The sequence below is a fragment of the Genypterus blacodes genome, unplaced genomic scaffold, assembly GCF_046128005.1.
Source record: "Genypterus blacodes isolate CSIRO-AG114 ecotype Tasmania unplaced genomic scaffold, CSIRO-AGI_Gbla_v1 ptg000245l_1, whole genome shotgun sequence".
Lineage (NCBI taxonomy): Eukaryota > Metazoa > Chordata > Actinopteri > Ophidiiformes > Ophidiidae > Genypterus > Genypterus blacodes.
Window position 1 is genome coordinate 625299 of NW_027467042.1, and position 24702 is coordinate 650000.

A 24702-nucleotide genomic window follows, 5' to 3' on the forward strand; every position below is an offset into this window, starting at 1 on the left:
GGTTTAACCTATGGGGAGGTAAACGCAAGGGGAGAGATGGGGCGTTCAGGGCCTCGGTAGAATCAGATACGACCTACAAAAGACGTCATGTGAAAGTCGATGTGAAGCGGAGGGAAAATCACATCAAGCTGGAGGTTCCATTAATCAAACGTCACGGTCGACTCTGTCTAATGTCACTAATACCTGATCGAGCTCTGTGCGTTTCACTTCAGCTATAATAGAAGAAGAAAAGAAAGAAAAGAAAGAAAGAAAGCGGCGGTTTGGTTTCTGATGCCACACAGGTTCTCCGCTGTCTGCAGGGCGGCGGGTTTCGCCGAGCGTCCCGCTGCAGGCTTTGATGGGCCGGAGTCTGCCGTCTCTGGAGGTCTGCTCCCAGTTAGCGTGGAGCCTCTGCGCATCTGCTGCGCACACGGGGCCGACGCTTTGGCTCCAAACCGCCTTTCGCTTAGTAAAACCCAGTAAAAAGGAATTTCCCTAACTCTTAGATTGATGTAATTATAAAAAGGTACTCGCTTTTTTTCTCTCTTTTCTTTGCTGCTAATTACACAAAGGTAGCGGCGTCTCGGCTGAGCGCTTTATTAACAGCATGTGAGCGTCGGAGCGGCTCAGACTATGTGCTGGGGCCGCGTTAGGCCTCTGCGGAGTTCTTTCCCATAGCATGCGAGCCTCCTATTGAATGAGGCTGATACAATAGAGCGGGTTAGAGGTGTACACAGACTAATTGTGCGACCAGATATTCATTTCATTTACTCCTTTATTCCTTTCCAATTGCACACAAGTGCCCTGAGAGGACGGTGAAGTGATACAGGCTGAGCCCTCATTGAGGTATCATTTGTTCGCTCTATCAACTGCTGTGTAAACCAAAATGGCCACATGAAGATGGATGGACTCTGCTCGGGTTTTTGTCCCCACGCCGAGAAGCTTGAGGTGGTTTTCTCTCCCCCGTGGCCTGACAATGGAGGCCGAGGAGGAGGAGGAGGCAGCCAGGCGGTAATTGATGGGTGTAAAGTGATCTTAATTGTTTGGTGATGGATGTTAGGGAGGACGCTTACTGTGCTCGACACTTGAGACAGCGCGTCGCATTCCTGCCCCCGTCCCAGCACCGCTTCCACCCCGGGCAATGGACCTGCTCCAGACGACGCACACAAAGCACACACGCAACGGGGAAAACACACACACACACACACAGGAGAGGGATACAGTGAAAAGGTTGTGTGTGTGTGAGACAATTTGCAGCGTGTTGTGTAACTCACATGAGATGTCGGGGACAGCTTGCTCAGACGTATGAGGCCTGTGCTCCTCTCTGGATCTGCCGTCTGATAGACTGTCCCCCTGCAACCTGGAGACAAAACACACACACACACACACACACACACACACACACACACACACACACACACACACACACACACAGGCTCACTACTGTGCAAAAACACCGGCCGGCAGATTGTGTTTAAATTATCTGGGGAATCAACGTTTCCCTCCACACCAGCAGCACGCCGCGTGTTTGGAAACTCAACGTCAGATCGTGTAAAAGACAAGTGAGCCTCTATCGGGCTGAGGCGATGAGACGAAGAGGAAGTGCTCGCCGGGTTTGTAATCTCTTATGCAGCCGCTGGGAACGGGAGGAACATGGGGGGCCGGGCGGGGGACGCTTCATCGACGCTTCTCATCCCTCTGAAATTCCCCCTATAAATCATAGTCTTCATCATGTCCCGAGCTCATAGAGGTGATTAACAGTTCACACGTGGCTTTTTGCCGCGTTTACGCTCTTCTGCAGACTCTCACACACACACACACACACACACACACACACACACACACACACACACACACACACACACACACACACACACACACACACACACACACACACACACACACACACACACACACACACACACACACACACACACACACACACACACACACACACACACACACACACACACACACACACACTTACTATCCGCCGTCCATCCCAATCCCGGGCCACAGGGTGAAGCCCCCAGCCTTCCCCCCCTCTCTGTATCCATACCTTCCGGCTCTTCCTGGGGCTGACGTTCCCAGGCCAGATGGGATATATAATCCCTCCATCTCGGCCCCGGCTCTCACCGTCTCCTCCCGGTTGCCCAGAATTCCTCCCCGTGGAGACGTCCTGATTAGATGCCCCAACCACCTCAGCTGGCTCCTTTCCCATGATTGGTTCCAGAGCTCGTGCGTGCATGTGTGTGTGTAAGTGTGTGTGTGTGTGTGTGTGTGTGCAGCTTGTAAGTACGATATCGCCCAATCTCCTGCTCCTTTCCGCATCCCAAATGTTGGCTTCTGGAGCCGGGAGTTCAACCGAGGAGGCTCCGCTCTTAAAAGCATTATGCCAGAAACACAAAGTCTGCACATAGATCCCCAACTGTAAATGATTACATCATATTACACGTAATTATACACTCATTTAGCTCCAAACTCTTCCTGGCCTCATATCTCCGTGTCATCAGTTCACCCATTAGCCGGAGACAAACCTAAGCGATCTATAGGCTCTGGTGCTGCGGCTGCATTCCCTCACAGCTGCACGCCTCTCGTGTTCTTCCTCCGCCATGATGATAAAAGCGAGAGCAGAGCTTTTTAGGAGACATCTTTATACTTCCTCCTCCTTTATAAGACGGTTAATACGTCCCCAGGATGGCCCCGGCTCTCTTCCCGCTCAATGAACAAAAGCTGCTCCTAGCCACAAGACCTCACAAACATTCCTTCTGTACATTCCAGATATGTAAGCAATTAATCTAATGAGATGTACGAGCCGGGCACAGGGCCGCCGAGATCTATCCCATTTCCTTCGACTTCCTCGGACTCTAGCCGGGATCTGGAATGCGTTTTGCACATAAGGGGGTGGGGGAGAGCGTAGGGGCAGATCTGTTGTGCAGAGGAGGAGGTGGATGAAGCTCTGGCGTAACCGCAGCCGCAGCCGTAGCCCGCGAGACGGAGACGTGCCCACAACACACGGGCCACACGGCGCTTTACACTTCAACCCGGCCGGAGGAGAGCCAGAGGAAGCAGCGGGCTTCCTGACCTGCCACTGCGGCTTAGGAGCACGCACGGGCTGACTGGAGCGGAGAGAGTGTGTGTGTGTGTGTGTGTGTGTGGACATCGTCACGGCCCGATGGGAGGAACGGGACGACAACCAGGGAAAGGTGTCTCACCCCTGGGCCGTCAGTCAAACCGGTGCTTAGACTGCGACAGTGTTGGCAGCGTGACGTTACTGAGCTGATGAAGTTCACATTATTGATTGATGATGAACATTAAGCCGGGCTGCTGGAAATCAATAAACAGAGCTGTGAGAGTTCTTTAGATGTCGGTGGTAAATCACGCTGAGTCATGGGTCCCTGATGATGCGTTTAAGAGCAGTACAAAGCTGGAGTCTGACCTCTCTGACCCTCATGTGCAGACAGAGAGAAGATTCTGGTGTGTTTGCTTCAGAGGGGATGGGAATGCCAGGAATGCTTGTCCAGCTTGGGTCCAGGCTCCAGCAGGGCCAAGCAAGCAAGCAAGCAAGCAAGCAACTCCTGGTACTGCTGTGTTATTAGAAACAACCTCAGCGATCTGCCGGGACCTTAAATCTGTGAGGTGAACTACTGATGAACAAATAGGGAAGAATCTGGACATCAGCGCCGTCACAGACTCACCAGTATCTCCTCAACCGCAACATCTGATTTCAGGATTCCAACTTTTAAAGCTTAGTGATGCGTTTATGGTCCTGATGTTTACAGAGGATGACTGAACCTCTACGTCTCCTTCGCCGGTACACCAGGAAGGATCCGATGGTCAGGAATGTTGCAAGATCTCTGCTGTAGAGCTCAAGATGTGACGCCAAACGCCTGCACGTACAAGAGTAACTTGATAAACATCCAGTTGATAAACTTCCAACCAGGATTCACTGACACCATTCATGGAGCCAAGCTGATAAGAGGCACAAATGAATGAGGAGTCGGAAACAAACAAATTCCAAACTCCAAACAGAGGAGGCGAGGCGGGCAGCTGTGTGTCTGGCGTCTCATCCAGAGCAGATACACCTTTTATCTGCGCCTGGCATCAGACGGCGTTCCTGCCCGTACCTGCCTCGCCGTATCGCGGCAAACACCCAGATATCCGAGCGCTCCGATCCGATGCCGCTGCAGATGGGGGAGGGTGGCGGTGCGCCGGTGGGGGCAGGAAATGTGTCAGAAGAGAAAAGCCACGATAAAAGAGGGAGAGGAGGGCGATAATGGAGACAGTTATCAGTGCCGGGGGTCGCTTTGTGAAAACAAGCAGAGCCGGAATGCACTTAAGATCCGATATTGTTCCCTGTTCTCCGTCTGAAGCCGACGCCTCCTCTGATGTGCGCGGGTTCCGATTTGTTGCACACCGGAGTGACAAAGACGACAAACACACAAACAAATATAGACAAACACAGAACAGTGAAGTTAGGATGAGGGTGGAGCCGAGGTGAGGAAGGGTTTACCTGGCACACCTGGAGCAGATGTTGAGCGTGACTTTGGCCTGAGGCTCAGGTTGATACGAGCTGCGGCCCTGGCTGAACTTGCTGCCGGACGGAGCCAAGCCGGTCACGCCCTCCATCCTCAGATCGTCCAGGTCCTCTGAGGGACAGAGAGAGACAGAGAGACAGAGAGAGAGAGAGACAGGCTGTTTAGAATTTAAATAATTATATATATTGCGCCACATGGACACACAGCTCTTTGTCATACGAGGGCCGATGACAGCAGAACATCACAACATCAGGAGAGAGAGAGGAAGGGAAACGTTCACGAGCCGAGGACGGAGAGGGACAAAGAACAATTGAGCCGAGAGAGAGAGAGAGGAAGACACGGAACGCTGGAATGCTGGATCTGTCTGATCTCTCCCTGTGTCCTGAAGAGTCTTCTCTCTCTCTCTCTCTCTCACACACACACACACACACACACACGGTGTACTCTAAAGAAGTCCATATGTATGAGACACGCTCACCGTCTTCCCTCTCTCTCTCTCTCGACGGACACACGTGTACGGCCCGGGTCATGCTTCGGCCTCGCTTGACGGGAAGAGGAACGCATAAATCACGCCCATCACGCCACGTTACCAGAGGAAGAACGTGAAGTCGCCGATGTTTTGTTGCACAAGCGAGCCGGAGTTACGGTCTATTAAACACAACAAAGGAATCAGAGGGCGTGTGTGCGTGTGTGTGTGTGTGTGTGTGTGTGTGTGTGTGAGTGAGTGAGCCTAGCTGTTTTAAGTTACACATCCTCCAGAGATATTACACAAAGTGGAGTCTTAAGGGTTCATGCGAGGTGGTCCAGAGTGTTTTTAAAAACATGTCCACTTAAACGGAACATCGTTTCTTTCCACCGCAGGGAGGATTCGAAAGGAGGAAGAAGGAACGAAAACGAACTTTGCTACTCTTCGATCCCGCGGTGGCGTTACGTCGCCCGCTGGTTTTGGCGGAGAGAGAAAATGAGCCTCACACCTTGAAAGGAGAGACGGCATGACTAATGGCCTGGATTAGAGCTGTGACACTCGCCCATGAGAACTCTCTCTCTCTCCATCCATCAGCCTGGCACCCAGCCAGGATCTCCCTCTCTCTCACTCTCTCTCTCTCTCTCTCTCGTCCAGCGGTCGTTTGGCCGGTTGCAGCCTGAGAAGCGTTAGTGTTTTAGCGTGCAGAGGGACAGTTGCGTTCCTGTAATACCCTTAAGCGGCGCAATATTAAATGTCCCATTCATCACGCCATGCGTCGGAGGGAGGGAGAGGGCGGGTGGGGGGGCTTTTAGGGGGGGGGTGCGGAGAGCCACAAGCGATCTGGGCAATTTGCCGGCCGTGGGAACCGCTCGAGTTTAAAGGCCTTCATCTCTCCGTCGTTCTTCTTCTTCTTCTTCGCTCCATCTACGTGTTTTCCCCTCCTTTTCTTTTTTTGGCGACGGATTTCCGCGCCGTGCCAGGTTTTTCTCTGGGTGACGGCCTGTAACACATAATCATGACTTGACACTTGGAAAAACACTCGCTCAGGGGGAGCCTGGAGCAGAGAGAGGGAGAGGGAGAGGGAGAGGGAGAGAGAGAGAGAGAGGCATCCAGCTCTGACCGTGAAAGAGAACATGACCTCAGTGGCTCACAGCTGCCTGTCAGCGCCTTTGTCTTCTGCCCCTCGTTCCCCTTCGGGTCAAGATAAAGTGACACAAAGGGAGAGAGAGAGAGAGAGAGAGAGAGAGAGAGAGAGAGAGAGAGAGAGAGAGAGAGAGAGAGAGAGAGAGAGGGAGGGAGAGAGAGAGAGAGCTCAGCGTTGGGAAGAGGAGACAGCTTATCTCAGCAGCACACAGGTCAGTGAGGTCACATTTGTGAATTTTGCAAAGTTTGAAGTTAACATTGTTCTTGTTATCTCATGTCAGAATGGACCGCTTCCTCCTTTAGACCCTCAAATTGGTCTCCATAATAAAATTCGGAACCGCAAATGTCATTTTTTTTCGTGAATTTTACAGAAAGTAAAGAAGGTACAAACATTCCCGATCTGCAGGCTCTGCTTGTCTCGTCTTGTCAGAACAATCGAGTATCGAAGGGTTAAAAGTCTGAATTGGCTTTAGGTTCAATCGTCTCGTCTCTCCAGCTGTGTGCCAGAACACGGGAGACAGAAATGGACTTGGAGGCCCGATCCTTCATCTGCACACAAGCAGCCTGAACGTCCACGATCCAATCTACTGATCCCACTCTGCTACCAGGGAGGGAGAAGTGACAGAACTCCGTGTTGACACCTCGTCTTCCCTGGGGACAGTTTGAGACACAAGGCTGAGTACAAGCCTGAATATGGAATTGAAATTGTTTAAGTTTCTCAAACGGAGTTGGGGGAGATAGTTGAGATTGTTGCATGTGTACTAAACGCGTTTAAGTGTTCTTTTCTTCTCGGTTTCACACACACTCCAGGTTAACAAAGCAGCTCGGAGGAAGGGCAAAGGTGTGTGTGTGTGTGCGTGTGTGTGTGTGTATCGCCATGATACGGTTACAGTGCGTCTCCCCCCTTGAAACCAGTTTACCCCATCCCGTCGTCTAGACACAACAATTGTCTGTCCGCACTTGCCCGTTTTGTTAGACAGTCCCGTTTTCACTCCCTTGGCACCGAGGCAGCCATGCGTGAACCCCGCGCCCCCCCCAGGCGATGAGACACGGCAGATAAACACAAATACGGCTGGGCTCTGCGCTGTGGTGGGGTGGGGGGTCGGTTGGGGGGAGAAATGGAAACTATCCCAGCGATGCAAACACAACAAAAGGCCCCGGAATTCCGTTGTGGAGGAGCGCGCCCAGATAAAGTGTTTGCTGCTCGTCTCTCCAAGTTTCCGTGTAATTTGGGCGTTGTTGACATAGCGACGTGCCCGACCTGCTCTCTCTCTCTCTCTCTCTCTTTCTGCTGCCTGTCAATGAGGAGCTGCAGTCATAATTATCACGCTCGCTTCACAAATAACTTAATACACACCTTGGAGGATAAAGAGTTGACAGATGCAGAGGGTGGGATCGTCTCACGCCCTGACCCCACACGCATAGAGGCAGACAAACACACGCATGTACACACACGTACACACACTTCATCATCCCGTATAGTCTGAGCTCTGTGAGTGATTGTCTCTCATTCTGGGTGAATTAAGTGAATTTCCAGTCTTTCATACTCCGGCGACGCCTTGCCACACAACACTGGGCCCTAATTAATAGACACTCTGCGCTCACACACACACACACACACACACACACACATACACACACAGACACAGACATGCCACGCGGGGACACACACATGCAAGCACATACTCAGACATACAGATAAAGGGCTTATGGCACATAATCAACCCGACACATACACACACGCTGACACTTGCATACCTCACACTTTCTTTACCCTCACACACACATACACACACACAGCGAGCATTTGCGTCTCATTAGGCCGCGAGCACAAAGCCTCTGCTCGGCGGTTAAGTCGTGGCTCAGATATCTTTGATGTGAGTGGCGGCAGAGACGCATTTGTTTGGCTTTGTAATAAAAACAATGTTCAGACTTACATTTCATAATTACGTCTCAGCTTTCTGTCCCCGCCCCTGCCGCCCCAGAAATATGCCTGTTAGGCTCCACAAGGCCCCCACATCTCTCCAACGCCTGATCAGAATCAGATGGGGCACACACACACACACACACACACACACACACAGACAGACACACGGGTAGGGGAGCATCACAGCGGCGAGGCCCGTGGAAAGTCTCATCACAGAGCGACGCACCGGCCTCCTCTTAACCGCAAACACCAGGAGACGAAGAAGACAAAACCATCTTAAGCGTCTTCATCTTACACCTCCATCCATTCTAAAGGAGGAGCAGATAAACTCTCTCCTCTTTTCTTCTTATTCATTTCAGAAACCTGCTACCAGACTTGCATTTGAATGATGCAGGAGAGCATTTGAACGCACCGTGTAGCGAACCACCAGGATCAACGCTGCCATCTACAGTCCAGAAGTGTAATCATCGTCTCAACCAATAAGACTTCATCCCCTCCGTGAGCAGAAGCAGCAGAGGAGCAGGAGGTTAAATGAGTGTGTGTACGTCTGTGCTTGTGTAATGCGATGAGGTCGTGGAGCTTCTCGGCTTTTCAGATCACTGTTTTGTCTGCCTGTTTGTGATAAACGCATAGATACAGTAGCATAAACGCCCCTGTGTGCCCCCACACACGCACACACGCTCTCTCACACACACACACACACACACACACAAAGCACACTGTCTTCTGATTACAGCTGATTACGGCCTGAAGGCATCCAGCGTGTTACTCGCTCCCATTACTCTCCCGCTTGATTTCTTTCCCGTTAAATGTGAATCTCCACGCAGGAGGAGGAGGAGGAGACCAACCAGAGAGGTGACTTTTCTTCTTCTTCTTCTTATTTACAAGCCACCCACACACACACTGCCGTCGGGAAGACACAGGATACGCGGCCTTTGCTTTAGGCGACGGGTCCTCCGACTCTGCTGCAGCACAATGCCTCTATTCATCCCCGCCTCCTTATCTGTGGGACCCGCGCTCCAGATAACGCCACTACCCCCACGATGTCATCCTGTGAGTGTGTGTGTGTGTGTATGTGTGTGTGTGTGTGGCAACAGTAGCCACAATACACTGCCTCCTTTTTTTTTCGTCCATTATATCAGATAATCTTCTCGATTCATCGCGCGTTGCCCCGGAGACACTGGTTGGTCTTGGGCCTTTGCTGGACGTCATGGTTACGGCGAGATTTATGGTATGAGCATAGTCTGACTTTGCCTACTTGGTAATTGCTTCCAGTAATACCGCAGCAATTTGCCTCTCGATTAACATATCCATCCGCACCGTGCAGACTTTTACAAGCGTCGCATTAAGACGCCGTTTAGACGTTTACAAGGGGGTGCTGATGCCATGGTAACCGTCAGAGGTGCGCCCCGCCCGGCCCGGCCCCGCCCCCTTTCAAGCTTCTACTTGTATGACAGACTTGGGGATGGAACATGCTGTCATCCCCACTCTGCTTCTTGATGATATCGTTGTTAATATCGTTTCCAGGGCAACCGCTGTGTCTTTGAGGGTAGAGAGGCGGGGGCCATGAGGGCTCAGGGGACACACAGACACACAAATAAACACAAACAACACGCCCTCCTCCCCATTTAGCAGGATCGGCATCATCAGAGCTCCTTCATCTTCCTCCAAACTTTCACTCACAGGGACGATTTTGATCAAGGGAGAAGGGATGACCTCATAAGGGGAACACACACACACACACACACACACACAGACACATCTCTCATTCTTATCCCGCCACCAGATAGCTGCTGCTTTATTCCGGCGTGTATCAAAGATCAGACAGCTCCGTCCTTCGCGCCCCCATCTTCCCCATCAGACTCAGTCACAGTGAATCAGCCAGAGCGGGTAAAGGTACACTGATGTCCTACTCCTGTTTCAGAGCGCCTGCCAGAGCGGCCCACGTGCTGAGAGGGTCCGCTGACTCATATAGAGGGGCGGGGGGAAGGTGGCGGTCTGATGTTTGCCGTATGAATGTTTCACCTTGATAGCATCTATCAGGCTTTGGGATTTGGGTTCCACATACAGGACACACACACACACACACACACACACACACACACACACATCACTGGGAGAGGGAGAGCGACACTCACACGCTCTACATCAGCTCTGTTCCAGTGCCACACCGGAGCGACGGGAAGATCTCACTGTGCTTAAGGAGAGCGGCGTGTTCAAGCGTTTTCATTTCCACGCGATTCGGGAAAGATGGTGTCGCGTTCATGCAAATGTCCCGTTTCTCCTACCGGACATGTGCGGCTTCTATGGAAACCTTTTAGGATCACGGATAGAATTTGGCAGTAAGGAGATTAATCGATGTACAACATGCATCACACAAACATGCTGACAAAAGAAGATAGAGTAAATTAGATGGATACGTCTGTGGAATGGAGCACTTCCACCGCGGATGACGAGAAGCCCCGACTTTACAGTGGGAAAATGGCTAAGTCGTCTCATTAACTCACCATAAAATAACACGGCCGGGCCAGAAAACAAGGGGGTTTCTTCCCACACACTCGGCTCGACTTGTTTCTTATTTCAGATCAGTATAAAACTGCGGCCGGGCCGAGGCTAGAAACTCCACATTTTCCATGGTTTGAAGAGAGAGTGTGTGAGTCATATTCCTTTTCAATATGGTTTTGGCTGCGGTGAATATTAAGTGTGAGACTAATGAAAACAACTGGGAGAACACGCCACCGTCCCCCCGAGAGGAGCGGGAGAATCAATCTGACTTAACCTCTAAGCTGATTTTATTCTCCTTCTCTTCTTTTTTTTGGGAACTGCTCGGAACAAAACAAGAAAACTCAACCTTCAGTCGTGTCTTTGGTTGCTGGAATGGTATGAAACCTGGAACAGGCGGCGCTGGAACTCCCTCCCAGGCCATCTTTATTATTTTCGCAGAGGCTCCTTATTCAGGTGCCCAGTTTGGGGAAAAACGTTCCGACTCAATGTGGGCCTGGGGATTAGTTTGCAACTTCTGCTAATCTTTGAAGGCAGATTTGATTACACACACACACAAACACACACACACACACGCACACACGCACACACGCACACACACGTTGTTGCTGAGCATTAAGGGACGACTGCTGCTGCTGCTTTCCTGCCTCCCAGTGGACAATTTGCAATCTGCTCCCTGTAGCTTTAAGCGACATCATGCAGTGTGATTGCTCTCATTTACACGTGTTGTAGATGTAGATGCTTCTGTTGTGACCATATGTTGTGCTTGGGTGTGTGTCTGCAGTGTGTGTATGTGTGTGTGTGATGGTTGCACATGTAACACAGAGATGTATGTTGTTGCTCGTGGAGTTACCCAATCAGAGTGTGTAAGTCATGCAAAATGATGTCACCCATTACAATGCAAAATAACTGCCCGATTATTATTGGACCATAAGGCTTCACCCTTCCACCTGTGATGTCATATTCAGCCACTAGAGGTCAGCCTAAGCACATGCTCCAGAAAAGCTCAAGCGATGCCGAGCAAAGTTTGAGCAGAAGTGGAGTTCAGTTCATTTATGAGATCAAACACACAACGTTTACAGGGCTTTAAAGGCACACACACACACTCTTCCACTCACACAGCTCCAAACCCAGAACCAGCTCTGAACCAATCGTTGTATATTGTCTTAAGAATGAACAAAATAAAAGAGATAAGGAGAAAAATGGAGGGTTGGACGGACAGAAATGGCAACTATTGGATTGTAGCATCCTCATTAAAAATCAAAGCAAAAGCGCAAGAACATCTAGATCAATCTTATCTCAGATACGAGCTACATGTAGTCTAGACTGTGAAGTTAAATCTCCATCAGCTCCTGGGCTCTGACTTCCCTACAGACGACGCAGCGGCGGCAGGAAAACAGGAGACAAATCCGTCCATCAGGGATCAACACAGCAACTCAGGAGCGTCATCCAGGCAAAAGTATCATCCGTCATCCCTGACATCAAACCTGTGCCGAGACCATCTTTCCCTCTCGAGGTGTGGCTCTCTAACTCCCACAGCCCGCCTGGCTCGCCACATGCTGCAGGTTACCGCCGCAGTCGGGAACGTGGGAACGCCACCGGCTGGCTGAGGGGGCGGGGGGTGGGGTCCCGACGGAGTGAGAACCAGGAATGACCTCTGTGCCTTTACTTCCTACGAATTACTGCCTGGGACCGCAGAGTCAGGAGCTCTGGATCCAGACCGGTGATGAAGATGGGGTCATCTCAGACTGTCAACATCAACCAGCTGTATAGTGACATCCATCACCATTACACACTGCTGCTCCGGGGACGACTTTGATTGATCAGACGGAGAGGAAATTTGGAACTTTTTAAAGATTTCTTTTGATTCATTCACGACACAAGAATCCAGGCCTTAGATAAACTAATTAAAGAATACAAATCAATAGTTTAAACTCTAATTAAGTAACAGTTTGTTGCTGTTGAAGCTCTGGGGAGGAAGAGAAACCCTTTGAATGACCCCTCGACGAGAAACTCTGGCGAGGAAGCAGAGCAGCTTGGGCGGCGTGACAGAGTAAAGGCATGGATTATGTGTCAGCGCAGACGAAAGGCTCCGAGCAGACGGCGCGGCTCTAATTAGGGCCGACGTTACAGATGGGGAAACGAAGAGAGGAGGCGGAGGAAAATTTATTCCTTGAAGAAGAGGCCGTGTGTCAGGAACGTTGTGTCACACACACCAACCGGGAGGAAGTTTAAATAGAAATGGCTGCCGAGTTCACACGGGGAGTGATCTAACACGGAACGACCCCCGCTGGCTTTTCAAGGTTGTTTGGGGGAGGAAAGTTCACCTGCATGCATCAGGCTAAGAGATGGAAACACTCGGTTCTGTGCAGATTTGTGAATAATGATGTAGCTACGGATGATGTCACCTTCCTGTTCCACATAATGACACACACACACACACACACACACACACAGCAACTTTGTGACCCGCAGTTGCCTGTCAGTGAGGAAACTTCTGCGTCTCTAATGAATTTCTCCCAGCATGGTCTTTGATTGTTCAAGCCGTGGAGAGTCTCTGTGCTTTCTTACAGGCCGACACTCAAATCTGACATTTACTATTGATGTGTTAAACAGTTTGGCATTTATGTCCGTTACAAAAACTCTATTGTTGTCGTAGCTCACACACACACACACACACACACACACACACACACACACACACACACACACACACACACACACACACACACACACACACACACACACACACACACACACACACACACACACACACACACACACACACACACACACACACACACACACACACACACACACACACACGCTATCTGAGCAGATATCAGTGGGGGAATGATTGACAGTGTGACTTTACCCAGAAGCTCCATAGCGTCGTCCTCATCCTCCATCTCTTCCTCTGCGATGGACGGGGCGGAGCTGTGGACCGAGTCGAAGGAGTCCTGGGACAACATGGCGGCCAGGAGCTTCTTGTGATGCTGCTGCTGCTCCTTCAGGCCTTTGCTCTTTGTTTCCATCTTCAAGCTGAGGGAAGGACAGAATACACAACACTGAATCTCCACAGCTTTGTTTCTTCAAACGCACACACACATGACACGCAGTAATTACCACACTCCTCTGGTAATTACATTCCTCTCACCCCAGATCTGAAAGCCGCGATCGCAGCACGCTCAGGCTTTTCCGGTCTACATTCGCCTTTAAGTGCGTCATTCGCTGCGGGCTGCACTTGTTAGGGACAAAAACACCACACAATCATTTCAACTGCAGGTGCCGCACACACCTTCTTCAGAAACCGTCGGCAGGAAGGAGATAAGAAAAGGATAATTGCTCAGAGGCGAGCAACAAAGCCGCGCTCGTGCCTCTGAGCTCAAACCATTAGCAGGAGTGGAAGAGGATGCGGCGTTAAGAGGGGGCGAGCACAGATAGAGTCCGTGCCCTGAGCCCGGAGAGCTTTGAGAACCAGGAGGTGCCTGAACGCCTCATTGAAGATTCTTTCATCGACTTCATGTCTTTATTACTTCTCGGTCGATGTGCGATTGAAGGAAACTTGAAAATTCTTGGACGTGGGGGAAATCAGAACCTCCTCCTCATGTTTCTCTTCCATTTCTCAGGTGAAATTGAATCGCCTCCGCCTGAAGTTTAGAAGACTGAAAAATCAAGCGATAATGCGTCAAATTGCCGTCGCGGATAAAAGGAATAAATTATACAGGCTGACTTCTGCATTAGCTCTGTATCGGATAAATTAATTTCCATATCTTCATGGCTGAGGGTGTGGATTAGAGAGGCAGAGGAGCATTCATTTGATGATAATCTCAGTTTAATGGCAGATAATGGCGACGGGTCATAAGCGGAACAGATATTCCTTCACACTCTCTTTATGGAATCTCCATGGTAATTAGATCTGATCCAAGCATGGGAATCTGGGCTCAGCGTTAACTTCTACTGACAGGAGAGGATGAAGAACATTTTGGAATAGAGCTGTAGCTGAAAATCTCTGTGGACTTTTGATTGAGGGACAAGACTTTTTATAAATTTAAAGGGCTAGTTCGCCATTTAGGTTCATCATTACTGAGAATACATGTGACCAAAGGTCATTATCATACTATAATGAAAGAATGTGACGGTATAACAGGAAGGGGTTTGTACGGACAGACGGAGATGAAGAAGTAGAGTTCCACTGGGAAGACTGTCAAAGTAAAACACACTTCCTTCTACTTCTTCCGCTGTTGGAACTGATTTCCCACGTGCCCTTGCACCTCTCCAAGGCTCCGCAGCAGAATGATACAGATGCTTTCCGTCACCCGTCTCATCCTTGGCGGCGGGAGGAAGAAGATTAAAACAAGTACAGTTGTCGTCCCACCGGTTTGATGAACGGGGTCAGATCAGATGTGAGGATGTGTGTGTGTGTGTGTGTGTGTGTGTGTGTGTGTGTGTGTGTGTGTGTCAGATGGCTGGATATGGGTTTTTAGGACAGGCAGGAGCGAGGGCAGCGTCGGCCTTTGCCAGCTTTCCATTGGCTCAGTGCGGTCATTATTATTATCCTGGGAATTTACATGAAACTTGATCTTCAACCCGCCCGGCTTTGATTAAGCTATTTTGGACTTTACAGCTCGGCCAGGAAGTGGGATCAGAGGGAATGAAACTGATCTAAGCGCCCGGAGAGAGAATCTGAAGAGGGAGCAGATTTCCTGTAAATGCAATTAAGAGGCGATATCAGTGATCGTATAGAAGTACAAACTATTAATGAGAAACACAGCTCTGATTATTCTGCACTTATACACACGCAGCTCATCAGTAGGCCCACACACACACACGCACACGCGCGCGCGCAACGGCTCAGGTTCCTAACTAAGTGATTCCTCCCTTATAAGACACCCATACACTGAACTAATGGGATTAACTCTGCACGTATGGCAGCTCAGGCCTGCGGGTGATTTATGGTTTTTACATCCGATCCTCCTCCAATTAGTCACATCAGCAGTTGCCCTGCACGTGACGAGTCCCTCACACACACACACACACACACACACACACAGCAGTAACATCTGGCTGGAAACTCAGAGAGGAGTGGAACTATTATAGGACGTGGATAGATTTGCAAACACGAGGCCTAAGAAATGATTGTGTTCAGCTTCGTGACACACTTGTTTTGTTACCGACGGACCAAAAACAAAACACTAAACATTTCCTCCAGCCTGGAGCTCGGGGAAATTAGGTCGGCTTAAATTTAAAATTAGGTTGCCGCAGTTTGAAATAGGATTATCGAAGACATTCATGACATTTAAGAAGCCTTGGTTTTATTGTGAAAGGGCAGAACGATCCAATGCAATGCAACAGCCCTGCAAACACCAGTGTGTCTTGTAATGATGCTAATTTTGTTTATATTTAGTTTTGTTTGCGCTATAAGAGAGGTGTCGGTTCGCATCCATAGTTCTTGAGGTTGTATTGCTCTGTAGGTGAGGAGAGTTTGTACTATTCCATCCCCTGAGTGTGTGTAAATGTGGCGTACAGGATATCAAAGCTCACTAAATATAGGACGCATGCGTCACCCACCTCCCTGCGGGGCTGCTGTCTCCGCTCCCCCACACTTCAGTCTTGGCTCGAGGGACGGGGGGATGCAGCATCTCGGCAGCCAGCGGGTCGGCGTCCTCGTCCTGCCGGCCCATCCACTCCCCCACCACACGGGGGCGCATCACTGAGTTGTAGCCTCCCAAGTTCTTCCAGGAGTGACAGGGAAATGACAGAAAGAGAGGAGAGGGGGACTGTGATAAGAGCTTTGACTTCACACTGTGTATGTGTCAGATCTATGAGAAACAAACCACACACACCCACAGGCAACGCAGACGCAACAAAGAATATATGATCAGGCTCCATCATGGCACCTAGTACCCTTCCAGAGATGCACTGAGCTCCTCTCTCTCTCTCTCCTCCTCCTCTCTCTATCTGCATATCGGTGTCACTGCATCTCTCTAACTTCACTTAACTTAACTTTAAGACCCTGTCCTCTCTCTAAACCCAACCGGTCAAAGCAGTTGGCGCCCACCTACATAGCCTGGTTCTGCCTTAGGTTTCTCCCCTTTAAAGTGCTTACTCATGGGGGAATGTTGGGCTTAGATAACGTTTGTTGTGATTTGCCGCAATGTAGATAAAGTTGAATGAAAGTGTGTACTGTTGTGGGGGGGGGGGGGGGGGGGCACACTTTTACAACTCCGCTCCGAGCAGAAGACACGAGTCTGTGTCTGTTCGTCTCTGGCTGAACCTCAGGAACCAGCAGATTCAATTATCTGTGCACGATCTGAGCCGGCGTTTTGTTATTCATTCCCCTTCCCAACATGGAGAGAAGAGGGAGAATCTCCGGGCTGAGAGCCAAAGGACGTGGACGCTGCAGCACTGTGAGTCAAAACACGCTGTGCTTCTGGTCCAGTCCCTTCAGTCTGAACATGTCCAGTGCAGCTCCAGTCTGGGGCAGATACTTGCATGTGTGTGTGTGTGTGTGTGTGTGTGTGTGTGTGTGTGTGTGTGTGTGTGTGTGTGTGTGTGTGTGTGTGTGTGTGTGTGTGTGAGAGAAAATCGGGGCCAAACAAGGACAAAGGCACGGCGGAGTGATGCTCGCTGAAGTGTCGCTCTTGCATATCACTCCCATGAGATTGCAGATCATTACCAGACAAAGAGCTGCCGTGCCGCTCTGTCAACTCGGCGAAGTCATGAAACACGCCTCTCTTTGTGTCATGTCGTGTATGAGCAGCGTGATGAGTGACGGTGCCCATACGAGTGTGTGTGTGAGCTTCAGTCATGTAGTAAATATCTACCTGGTCCAGCTCGTCAGAGACAGCGATGCCTGCAGAGAGGAGAAAATGATTTCACACACACAGGAATCAATTTCATGCAGTTTGAAATCCCACTTTGGAATTTTTCAGAGCTTTTTCGGAGCTAAGCGGCTTTTGTGATTAGCTGCCGGATCTCTTTTCTTCTCCGGGATTTACAGCGGCGTTTACAGGACGAGCTCAGGTTTTGGGACGTTCTCTCTACTCACTTCTTGACAGGCTCTCCAGGGCCTTCCCCAGCTTCTTGCTCTCCTGCAAGATGTGGCTGAGCTCGTCAAAGTCCCGGCTCTCCCTCCAGTCCCACGACGGGCACTCGTTGGATCGCGGCACTAGAACGAGTCACAAACAAGAAACAGGATCATAAACTGACCCACATACTGCGTGAAATCCTCCCCAGGACCTCCAGCAGGTCCCGCTCAGCCTGGGTTTGATGCTTAATCCCTACAATGCAGGACGCGGGAGCAGCAGCTTCATGCATATTTCATGTTATTATGCTCCAACACTGCTCAGATTAAATAAACATAAAGAAGGACTTGGAGTTTGATCAAACGCCTCACAAGTGCTGACCTGCATGATGTCTGGATTTATATGTTGACTTGAAGAATTTTAGATTATATGCAGGCATGATTTATGTATGGATGCATGTATAATACATGTATGACTGAATAAATCATATATACACTATGATGATGACTACAGGTGAAGAATAAAGAGCTTATACTTCTACACACACACACACACACACACACACACACACACACACACACACACACACACACACACACACACACACACACACACACACACACACACACACACACACACACACACACACACACACACACACACACACACACACACACACACACACACACACACACACACACACTTGACAGCACCTTTGCAAGACACGGAATGAAGTCGTACAGCAGCACAACAACCACACACACACACACACAGTCATTGATAATGCATGTGATGTTGTGCAATAGCTTTGATTAAGAGTTTAAGAGTCATTTAAGCCATTTAAGGGTCAAATGTGGTCTATTAAAGCATTGATTCAATACTTTCAGTGCAGTGGTGAGCACGGCGGCTTCAGCTGCTTTCATAAACTTTCATGAACTCTGCTGCACGTGAAACACCAGGGCATGCATTTTTAATAAGGTCCAGCTTTGGTATTCTGAAGAGGCAGCAGGAAGTCCACCAGCACGCCGCACTTCACATCTCCACCAGCTGAGCGCACGCATACGTGTGTCTTTTCTCTCTCACTTTCATACACACACTGGAGTCTGGCTGGTGATCGATGCTCTCTCCGCAGCCTGGAATAGACGGCGGGCGGGCGGAGGGGAGGGAGGGGGACAGAGATGGAGCCGGCGTTGAATAATTGAAGCGGTCCCGGGCCTTCTTCTGCAGCCGCCGGCTCGCTCGGCTTTTGACCAAACCTCCAGTGTCATCCCTCACTAATGACATCATCACTTCAGCAACTCATTTCTACGCCAAACACTTTAATAATTACCATGCGAGGGAATAACAAATGATTTCCTAACAACAAACTCCTCTGCAGGGCCGACAGAGGAGGAAGACGGCCAAAAGCTGCTGCACACTGTGACCGACTTTAATGAGATATAATTACATTTCATTTAAAAAGGGGATTAAAGTCAACGAAGCGTGTAATTGGTATAAGACACTTTTCAAAACTTTGTGGGTTCGTGTGTTTATAGATGACGTCATCATCACCAGGTTACATAAACATTGCGCAACACCGCTAGAATGGCTGCGTTCATTAATGAGGTCGGCGATGATTCACCGGTCTTGTATCTGACTATATATTGTGCTCCAGACCCATTTTTTTAAATATTCAAAGCATAAATTTGAAAAGAAAACACAGAAATAATCCGGAGGAGCGCCATGGAAACTCACGTGACTTGGACTCGGGCGAGGGCGGGGAGATGCTGGACATGGCCAGGTCACTCTTGGACTTCTTGGGCTTCTTGGGGTGAATCTGCCACGGCTTCTCGTAGCTGCTGGGTTCCCTCCGAGTGTTTTTGCTTTCGGCTAGGAGAGACGGCAAAACATCCACAATATCATCACAGAGCGTCTGTGAACCTACCACTCATAGTTGTGTAGTTGTGTAGTTGTGTGTGTGTGTGAGCTCACCTGTGGAGCTCTGCGCCCACAGAGCTGCCGAGCCCGATAGAGCTCTGTGCAGTTTGCCTTGGCTGCATTGCTTGGTCTGCAGGTGATCAATGAGAAAAGGGATTGGATGGTCGGGAGTCTCAGTTATCAATTTGGTCATCAACTCCTACGGGAGCAGAATAAAGCAGAGAGCAGTCGGGTGAAAGGAGGACACGGCAAAGGCGGATCGATCTTCCCCTCCCCTCTGACGTCACACTGGGCGAGTCATTTCCCCTAGAGGGAGTGACATCACATCGTTCCCATCGGGGGTTTGATCATCTTTACACTTTAATAACACAGCGGTGTGGTTAATGAGGCAGAGGATGAGGGATTGTGAGGGGGAAACGCTGCAGGACAAAGAAATAAGGGAGGGGAGATTAAACAGCATGAGGTCAGAGGTCACGTCACCAGAAAATGAATCATATCATTGTTCCTATAGAGTAACGAACTCCAAAACAAATCTGTTTGAGCTGCGACGTTCCCATTTACGACTCCATCTGAGCTGCAGGAGGGGAGAACAGGGAAGCGGCGTTCCCACAGCTGCCCTGGAACCTAATGAGGTGTGAGAAATGAATTGTGCATGTGTTTGTGTGTATGTGTGTGTTTGTGTGTGTGTGAGCAAGTGTGGAATGAGACGGGAGCCGAACTCCGCGTTTACTCAGCAGGAGCATCCGAGCCTGACTTACACAAAGCCACTGAGGTGCAGTAATGTGACACAGCATACACACACTTGATGGAGTGTGTGTGAAACTACCAACCCAGTTAGGAGACACAGAGTGTGTGTGTGTGTGTGTGTGTGTGTGTGTGTGTGTGTGTGTGTGTGTGTGTGTGTGTGTGTGTAACCTATATTACATTTCTCCAGGTTAGACAAACAGAGAGGATAGTGAAGATTTACTATGAAAAGAAAATGAAGATGAACAGGACAGATGAAGAAGACAGAAGAAGAAGACAGACATTCAAAAGCAGCACAGTTCTGTACTCTGAGTGAAGAAGAGGAGAGAGATGAAGAGCAGAAGGGTTCAAGAGATAACGAGGAGGAGATCATGTTGGCACTAAGGATGGACCAAGCGTGGCAACGTATTGATGTGGTGGTCGGCATGAAGCGAGACGGGCTGTGTGTGTGTGAGTGTGTGTGTGTGTATTACAGCTGGCCAGCCTTGGCTGAGAAGTGTGTGCTCGGAAAGCTAATCAGGTAAGTGGTCTGGGCGGGTGGGCGGGGTGGTGGGAGTGGGACACACACGCGCACACACACACACACACACACACACACACACACACACACACACACACACACACACACACACACACACACACACACACACACACACACACACACACACACACACCGTCCACCCCAGCCTCAACAAACAGCGACCGCATGAACAAACAGGAAGTGCGGCCGATTGCTTTCCTGCAGATTTAAGCGAGAGAGAAGGAGTGTGTGTGTGTGTGTGTGTGTCTGTGCCGGACACACACGTTGGTAAAGCCTTCCATCTCACCAGCTGCAGTGGATTTCTGCAGCTCTGCGTCTCTCAATTAGAAACTGCTAACGACGCAAAATGACGTTAAAAAAAAAGTTGTAATTGCATCTTTAAGAGCGCCTAGCAACAGGAGGTCTATAAACCAAAGGGGGTAATTTGATGAGATTATTCAGCTAAACTAGCAGAACTCGCTTAAATACCCCGGGGTTTCGTCTCTTAATAGTTCCACAGGGACGAGAGGGAAGAGAGGGACGGACGTGCGGCGTGAAATGGAACGATGTAGAGAAGAAGAAGAACTCCAAGCACTTTGGAGTTTGATTCCTCCTCCTCCTCCACCTTCTGTAGCTCCATGTTTCTTATCGCCGCATCATCTCTGTTGTTGGGTGAGATTTCTCTGTAGCCGTGAGCAGTTTGGCTGCCGGCGGTCAGAGACGAGGCTGTCAGCCTGCCAAGAGACACCGGTGTCCTTGGCAGCTCTCAAGGACTTCCCTCTGGGGACAATGACAATCCCTACTTTCTCCCAGACGCTCCCAGTATCTCTGCAAGCTAAACAAAGTCAACAAATTTGAAGGTCACACCTGGGAGATGGAGGGAAGGACGAAGAGAGGGAGGGAGGGAGGGAGGGAGGAATCCGGTTACGGGACACCAATTGAGGAGGCGCTCTTTATAAGGAAAACTCACAATCCTCCGGAGCACTGGGACGCTTGCCGATTTCTGCAAACGTTCTAATTCACATGAAAATGGTTGCCTGATAGACTGAAACAGATTGATGCTGCTACATAAGCGCCGCCATCAGAGCCATTTTGCCCAAACTGCTCCCTTCCCTTGAATTTCCATCTCAGCCGCTCCCCCGTCTCCTGGTGGAGCCGTTTGAGCCATGGACCTGCAGATGAGAGGAGACACAGAGCCACCGGTGCATGTCGCTGACAGCTTCCTGTGATGTTCCCCCAGGAAACAGAGAGGGGACAGACGATGAGATACTCTGCGTGCATGTGTAAGCATCTACAAAACCAGACATTCTCCTCTCTTTGACTCGTCCTTGTGTGAAAGGGAAAGTTGTAAGTTAAAGCAGAGATGAGTCCCATGTCCCTGATTTACTGACCTGTCAATGAGATGCAGAGTCACGTCACAGGGGGACACAAAGCGAAGGTCGTGGAACACGAGAGGCAAAGTCACCTGACCGGATCAAACTATGAAACTGAGAGCTAGTGAGACAATTTGTCCCGATACGAGGGAGAACAGACGCTGTCCTCGCTTGCTCCTTCCTGCAGAACAACATGGAGCTACGGCCCGAGTCTACGGCTCAGCTGATTTACTCCAGATGTCTGTGCTGCTGCATCATTGTTCCACTTTGAAGGGTGAACACACAACGTAAATTGGCGCCTCTATACATGAAATTAAATATTCAGCCCGTTTTTGGTTGGATATTTTCAGATTTTACCCTAAAACTGTAGAGTGTAAACTGTGTGTGTGTGTGTGTGTGTGTGTGTGTGTGTGTGTGTGTGTGTGTGTGTGTGTGTGTGTGTGTGTGTGTGTGTGTGGGTGTGTGTGTGTGTGTGTGTGTGTGTATAACCACCTTAGTGTGCTCACTGGTTTATGACTGCTGAACATTCTCCAGTATTGTTGATGTTTCACTTCAAACACGTACATTCTTCCCTCACCCCTCATGTTGCACATATACAGCTCAGTCCTGTGTGTTTAGTTGAGAGTATCAATCCCTGATCAGCGTCCTCTGCTGCTCACATGACTATTGATTACACACAGCAGTGAAGTCATCGGGATCCTCAGGACAAAACGGGTCAAGACCATTACATCAGCATGCACAGCGGCCTCTCTCTCTCTGTCTCTCTCTCTCGCACACACACCTTACGTTCCACTCTTCCTCGTTGGACTCGTCACTCTGCCTCCCCCCCTATGCCCGACCAGGCCTCAGGCTGTGTGTTCAGCTGCCTGTTTTGTAATTATTACACAAACTGTGCCTGAAGGAGGAACTGCAACAACCCGAGCCTGACCTAATGTCTGTGCGTTATGACAAGAGTGACGCATGAAAAGCAGTTAGAGTTACAAACTAAATAACTGCTTTATGAGGCCCGGTTCTGTTACCTGGTGCTACATAATCAGAGCCACATCATGACAGAGATCCAGCACTCATCAGACCTCATCTTCTCTCTGCCCTCTGAGTTCTGATGGTTGTTTACTTCTACATTAGTTTCTAACTTCTTCCTCTTAGATCATAAAAGATGAGAACCACAGTTTCAATTCCTACATGCCATCATAATAAAGTGCAGAGGGAAATTGCAATCATCTCCCTCAGAATTGATTGTACCGACGTGGAGAACGCCCGCACACTTTTAGATTTCATTTCTTTAGAAATTGAATTTAGATGAGCATCTCTGTGTTTGAACGACGTGTTCTGTAAGAATAAAGTGACTTTCAAACGGATCAGGAATAAAAACTACTTTCTAAAGCGACACTGCAGTATGTGGAGGAATGAGAAGGATCAATCACATGATGCTTGGGTGGAAGGTGGGAGTTCAAGTAGGATGGAGGCAAAATGACCTTGTATAGCATAATATAATGAAATATATCATATAAGACGTCTTTTCTTCTTCTTTTGAATGCAATTCTGTGCATTAACGCTTTAAATAGGCTACAGATTCTCACACACACACACACACACACACACACACACACACACACACACACACACACACACACACACACACACACACACACACACACACACACACACACACACACACACACACACACACACACACACACACACACACACACACACACACACACACACACACACACGCTCTGATGGATATGGATCTGTGGCAGAAAAAATATCCACATGGTGAAATCCACAGAAATCTATCCGAGCTTCTCTTCTTCAGATGATGAAGAGGCTGCAGGACAAATTTCCCCCTAAATCCATGAGGTTACATGCACGCCTACATAACGCAGCATTCTGCTCCTAAGTACAAGAAAAGCCCCAACCCAATTACACCAGCAAGCAATAAATTACTTTGTAAGAGAGACGATCAATAGGTCAGTCAGTGCATGTGTGTGTGCACGCGTGTTTGTGAGAGTGTGTGTGTCCACGTCCTGCCTCCCTGATTTCTTCTATACAGGACTGTGGCCTACACACCACTGGAGACGGCAAAGACAGCAGATTAGAAACACGACGCAGCCAAGCGGGCTGGAATGGACAGGAAGGCGTCCAATCACTTGGATCTGTTCCACGCCGATGGATATGAAGCTCCAGAGAGGAAGCAGCAATAAGGAGCAGCGTCATTTAACTTTGCTTTACTGAGCAGCAGTAGCAGGACTGAGTTATGCTTTAGAAAGTATTCAGATCAATTAGAAAGATGTGTGCATTTGAAAAGAATATGAATTACCAAAACGGCCGAGCGGCTGACTAATCTGGAGAGGGATTACTTTAAATCATGAGGAGAGGGCTGCTCCTCTCTCTTTGGATGATATTCCATCAGTGTTGACTCAGCAAGGAAACCGTTTCATTTGCAAGCGGAGAGAAGAGAGAGGAATAAAAATCAATTCTCTGACAAATCATAAGCTGTGGACTCATCAGGCGAGTGAATGAACTGAAGCTCGGCGGGACGGGCTGGGCCGGCGTGCGGAC

General features: G+C 49.5%; 1 protein-coding gene across 1 annotated transcript in view; it reads right to left on the minus strand.

Moving 5' to 3' along the window:
- Positions 1-24702, minus strand: part of cunh8orf34 (chromosome unknown C8orf34 homolog) — a 40110-nt gene that overhangs the window by 13483 nt on the left and 1925 nt on the right. Inside the window, exons 2-10 of the mRNA XM_076171309.1 lie at positions 19555-19699; positions 19318-19452; positions 17607-17726; positions 17383-17411; positions 16127-16290; positions 13431-13597; positions 4493-4628; positions 1254-1339; positions 1053-1126 (exon numbers count right to left, since the gene is read on the minus strand). Of these exons, the coding sequence (XP_076027424.1) occupies positions 1053-1126; positions 1254-1339; positions 4493-4628; positions 13431-13597; positions 16127-16290; positions 17383-17411; positions 17607-17726; positions 19318-19452; positions 19555-19699 (1056 nt within the window). The remainder of the gene's footprint in view (positions 1-1052; positions 1127-1253; positions 1340-4492; positions 4629-13430; positions 13598-16126; positions 16291-17382; positions 17412-17606; positions 17727-19317; positions 19453-19554; positions 19700-24702) is intronic.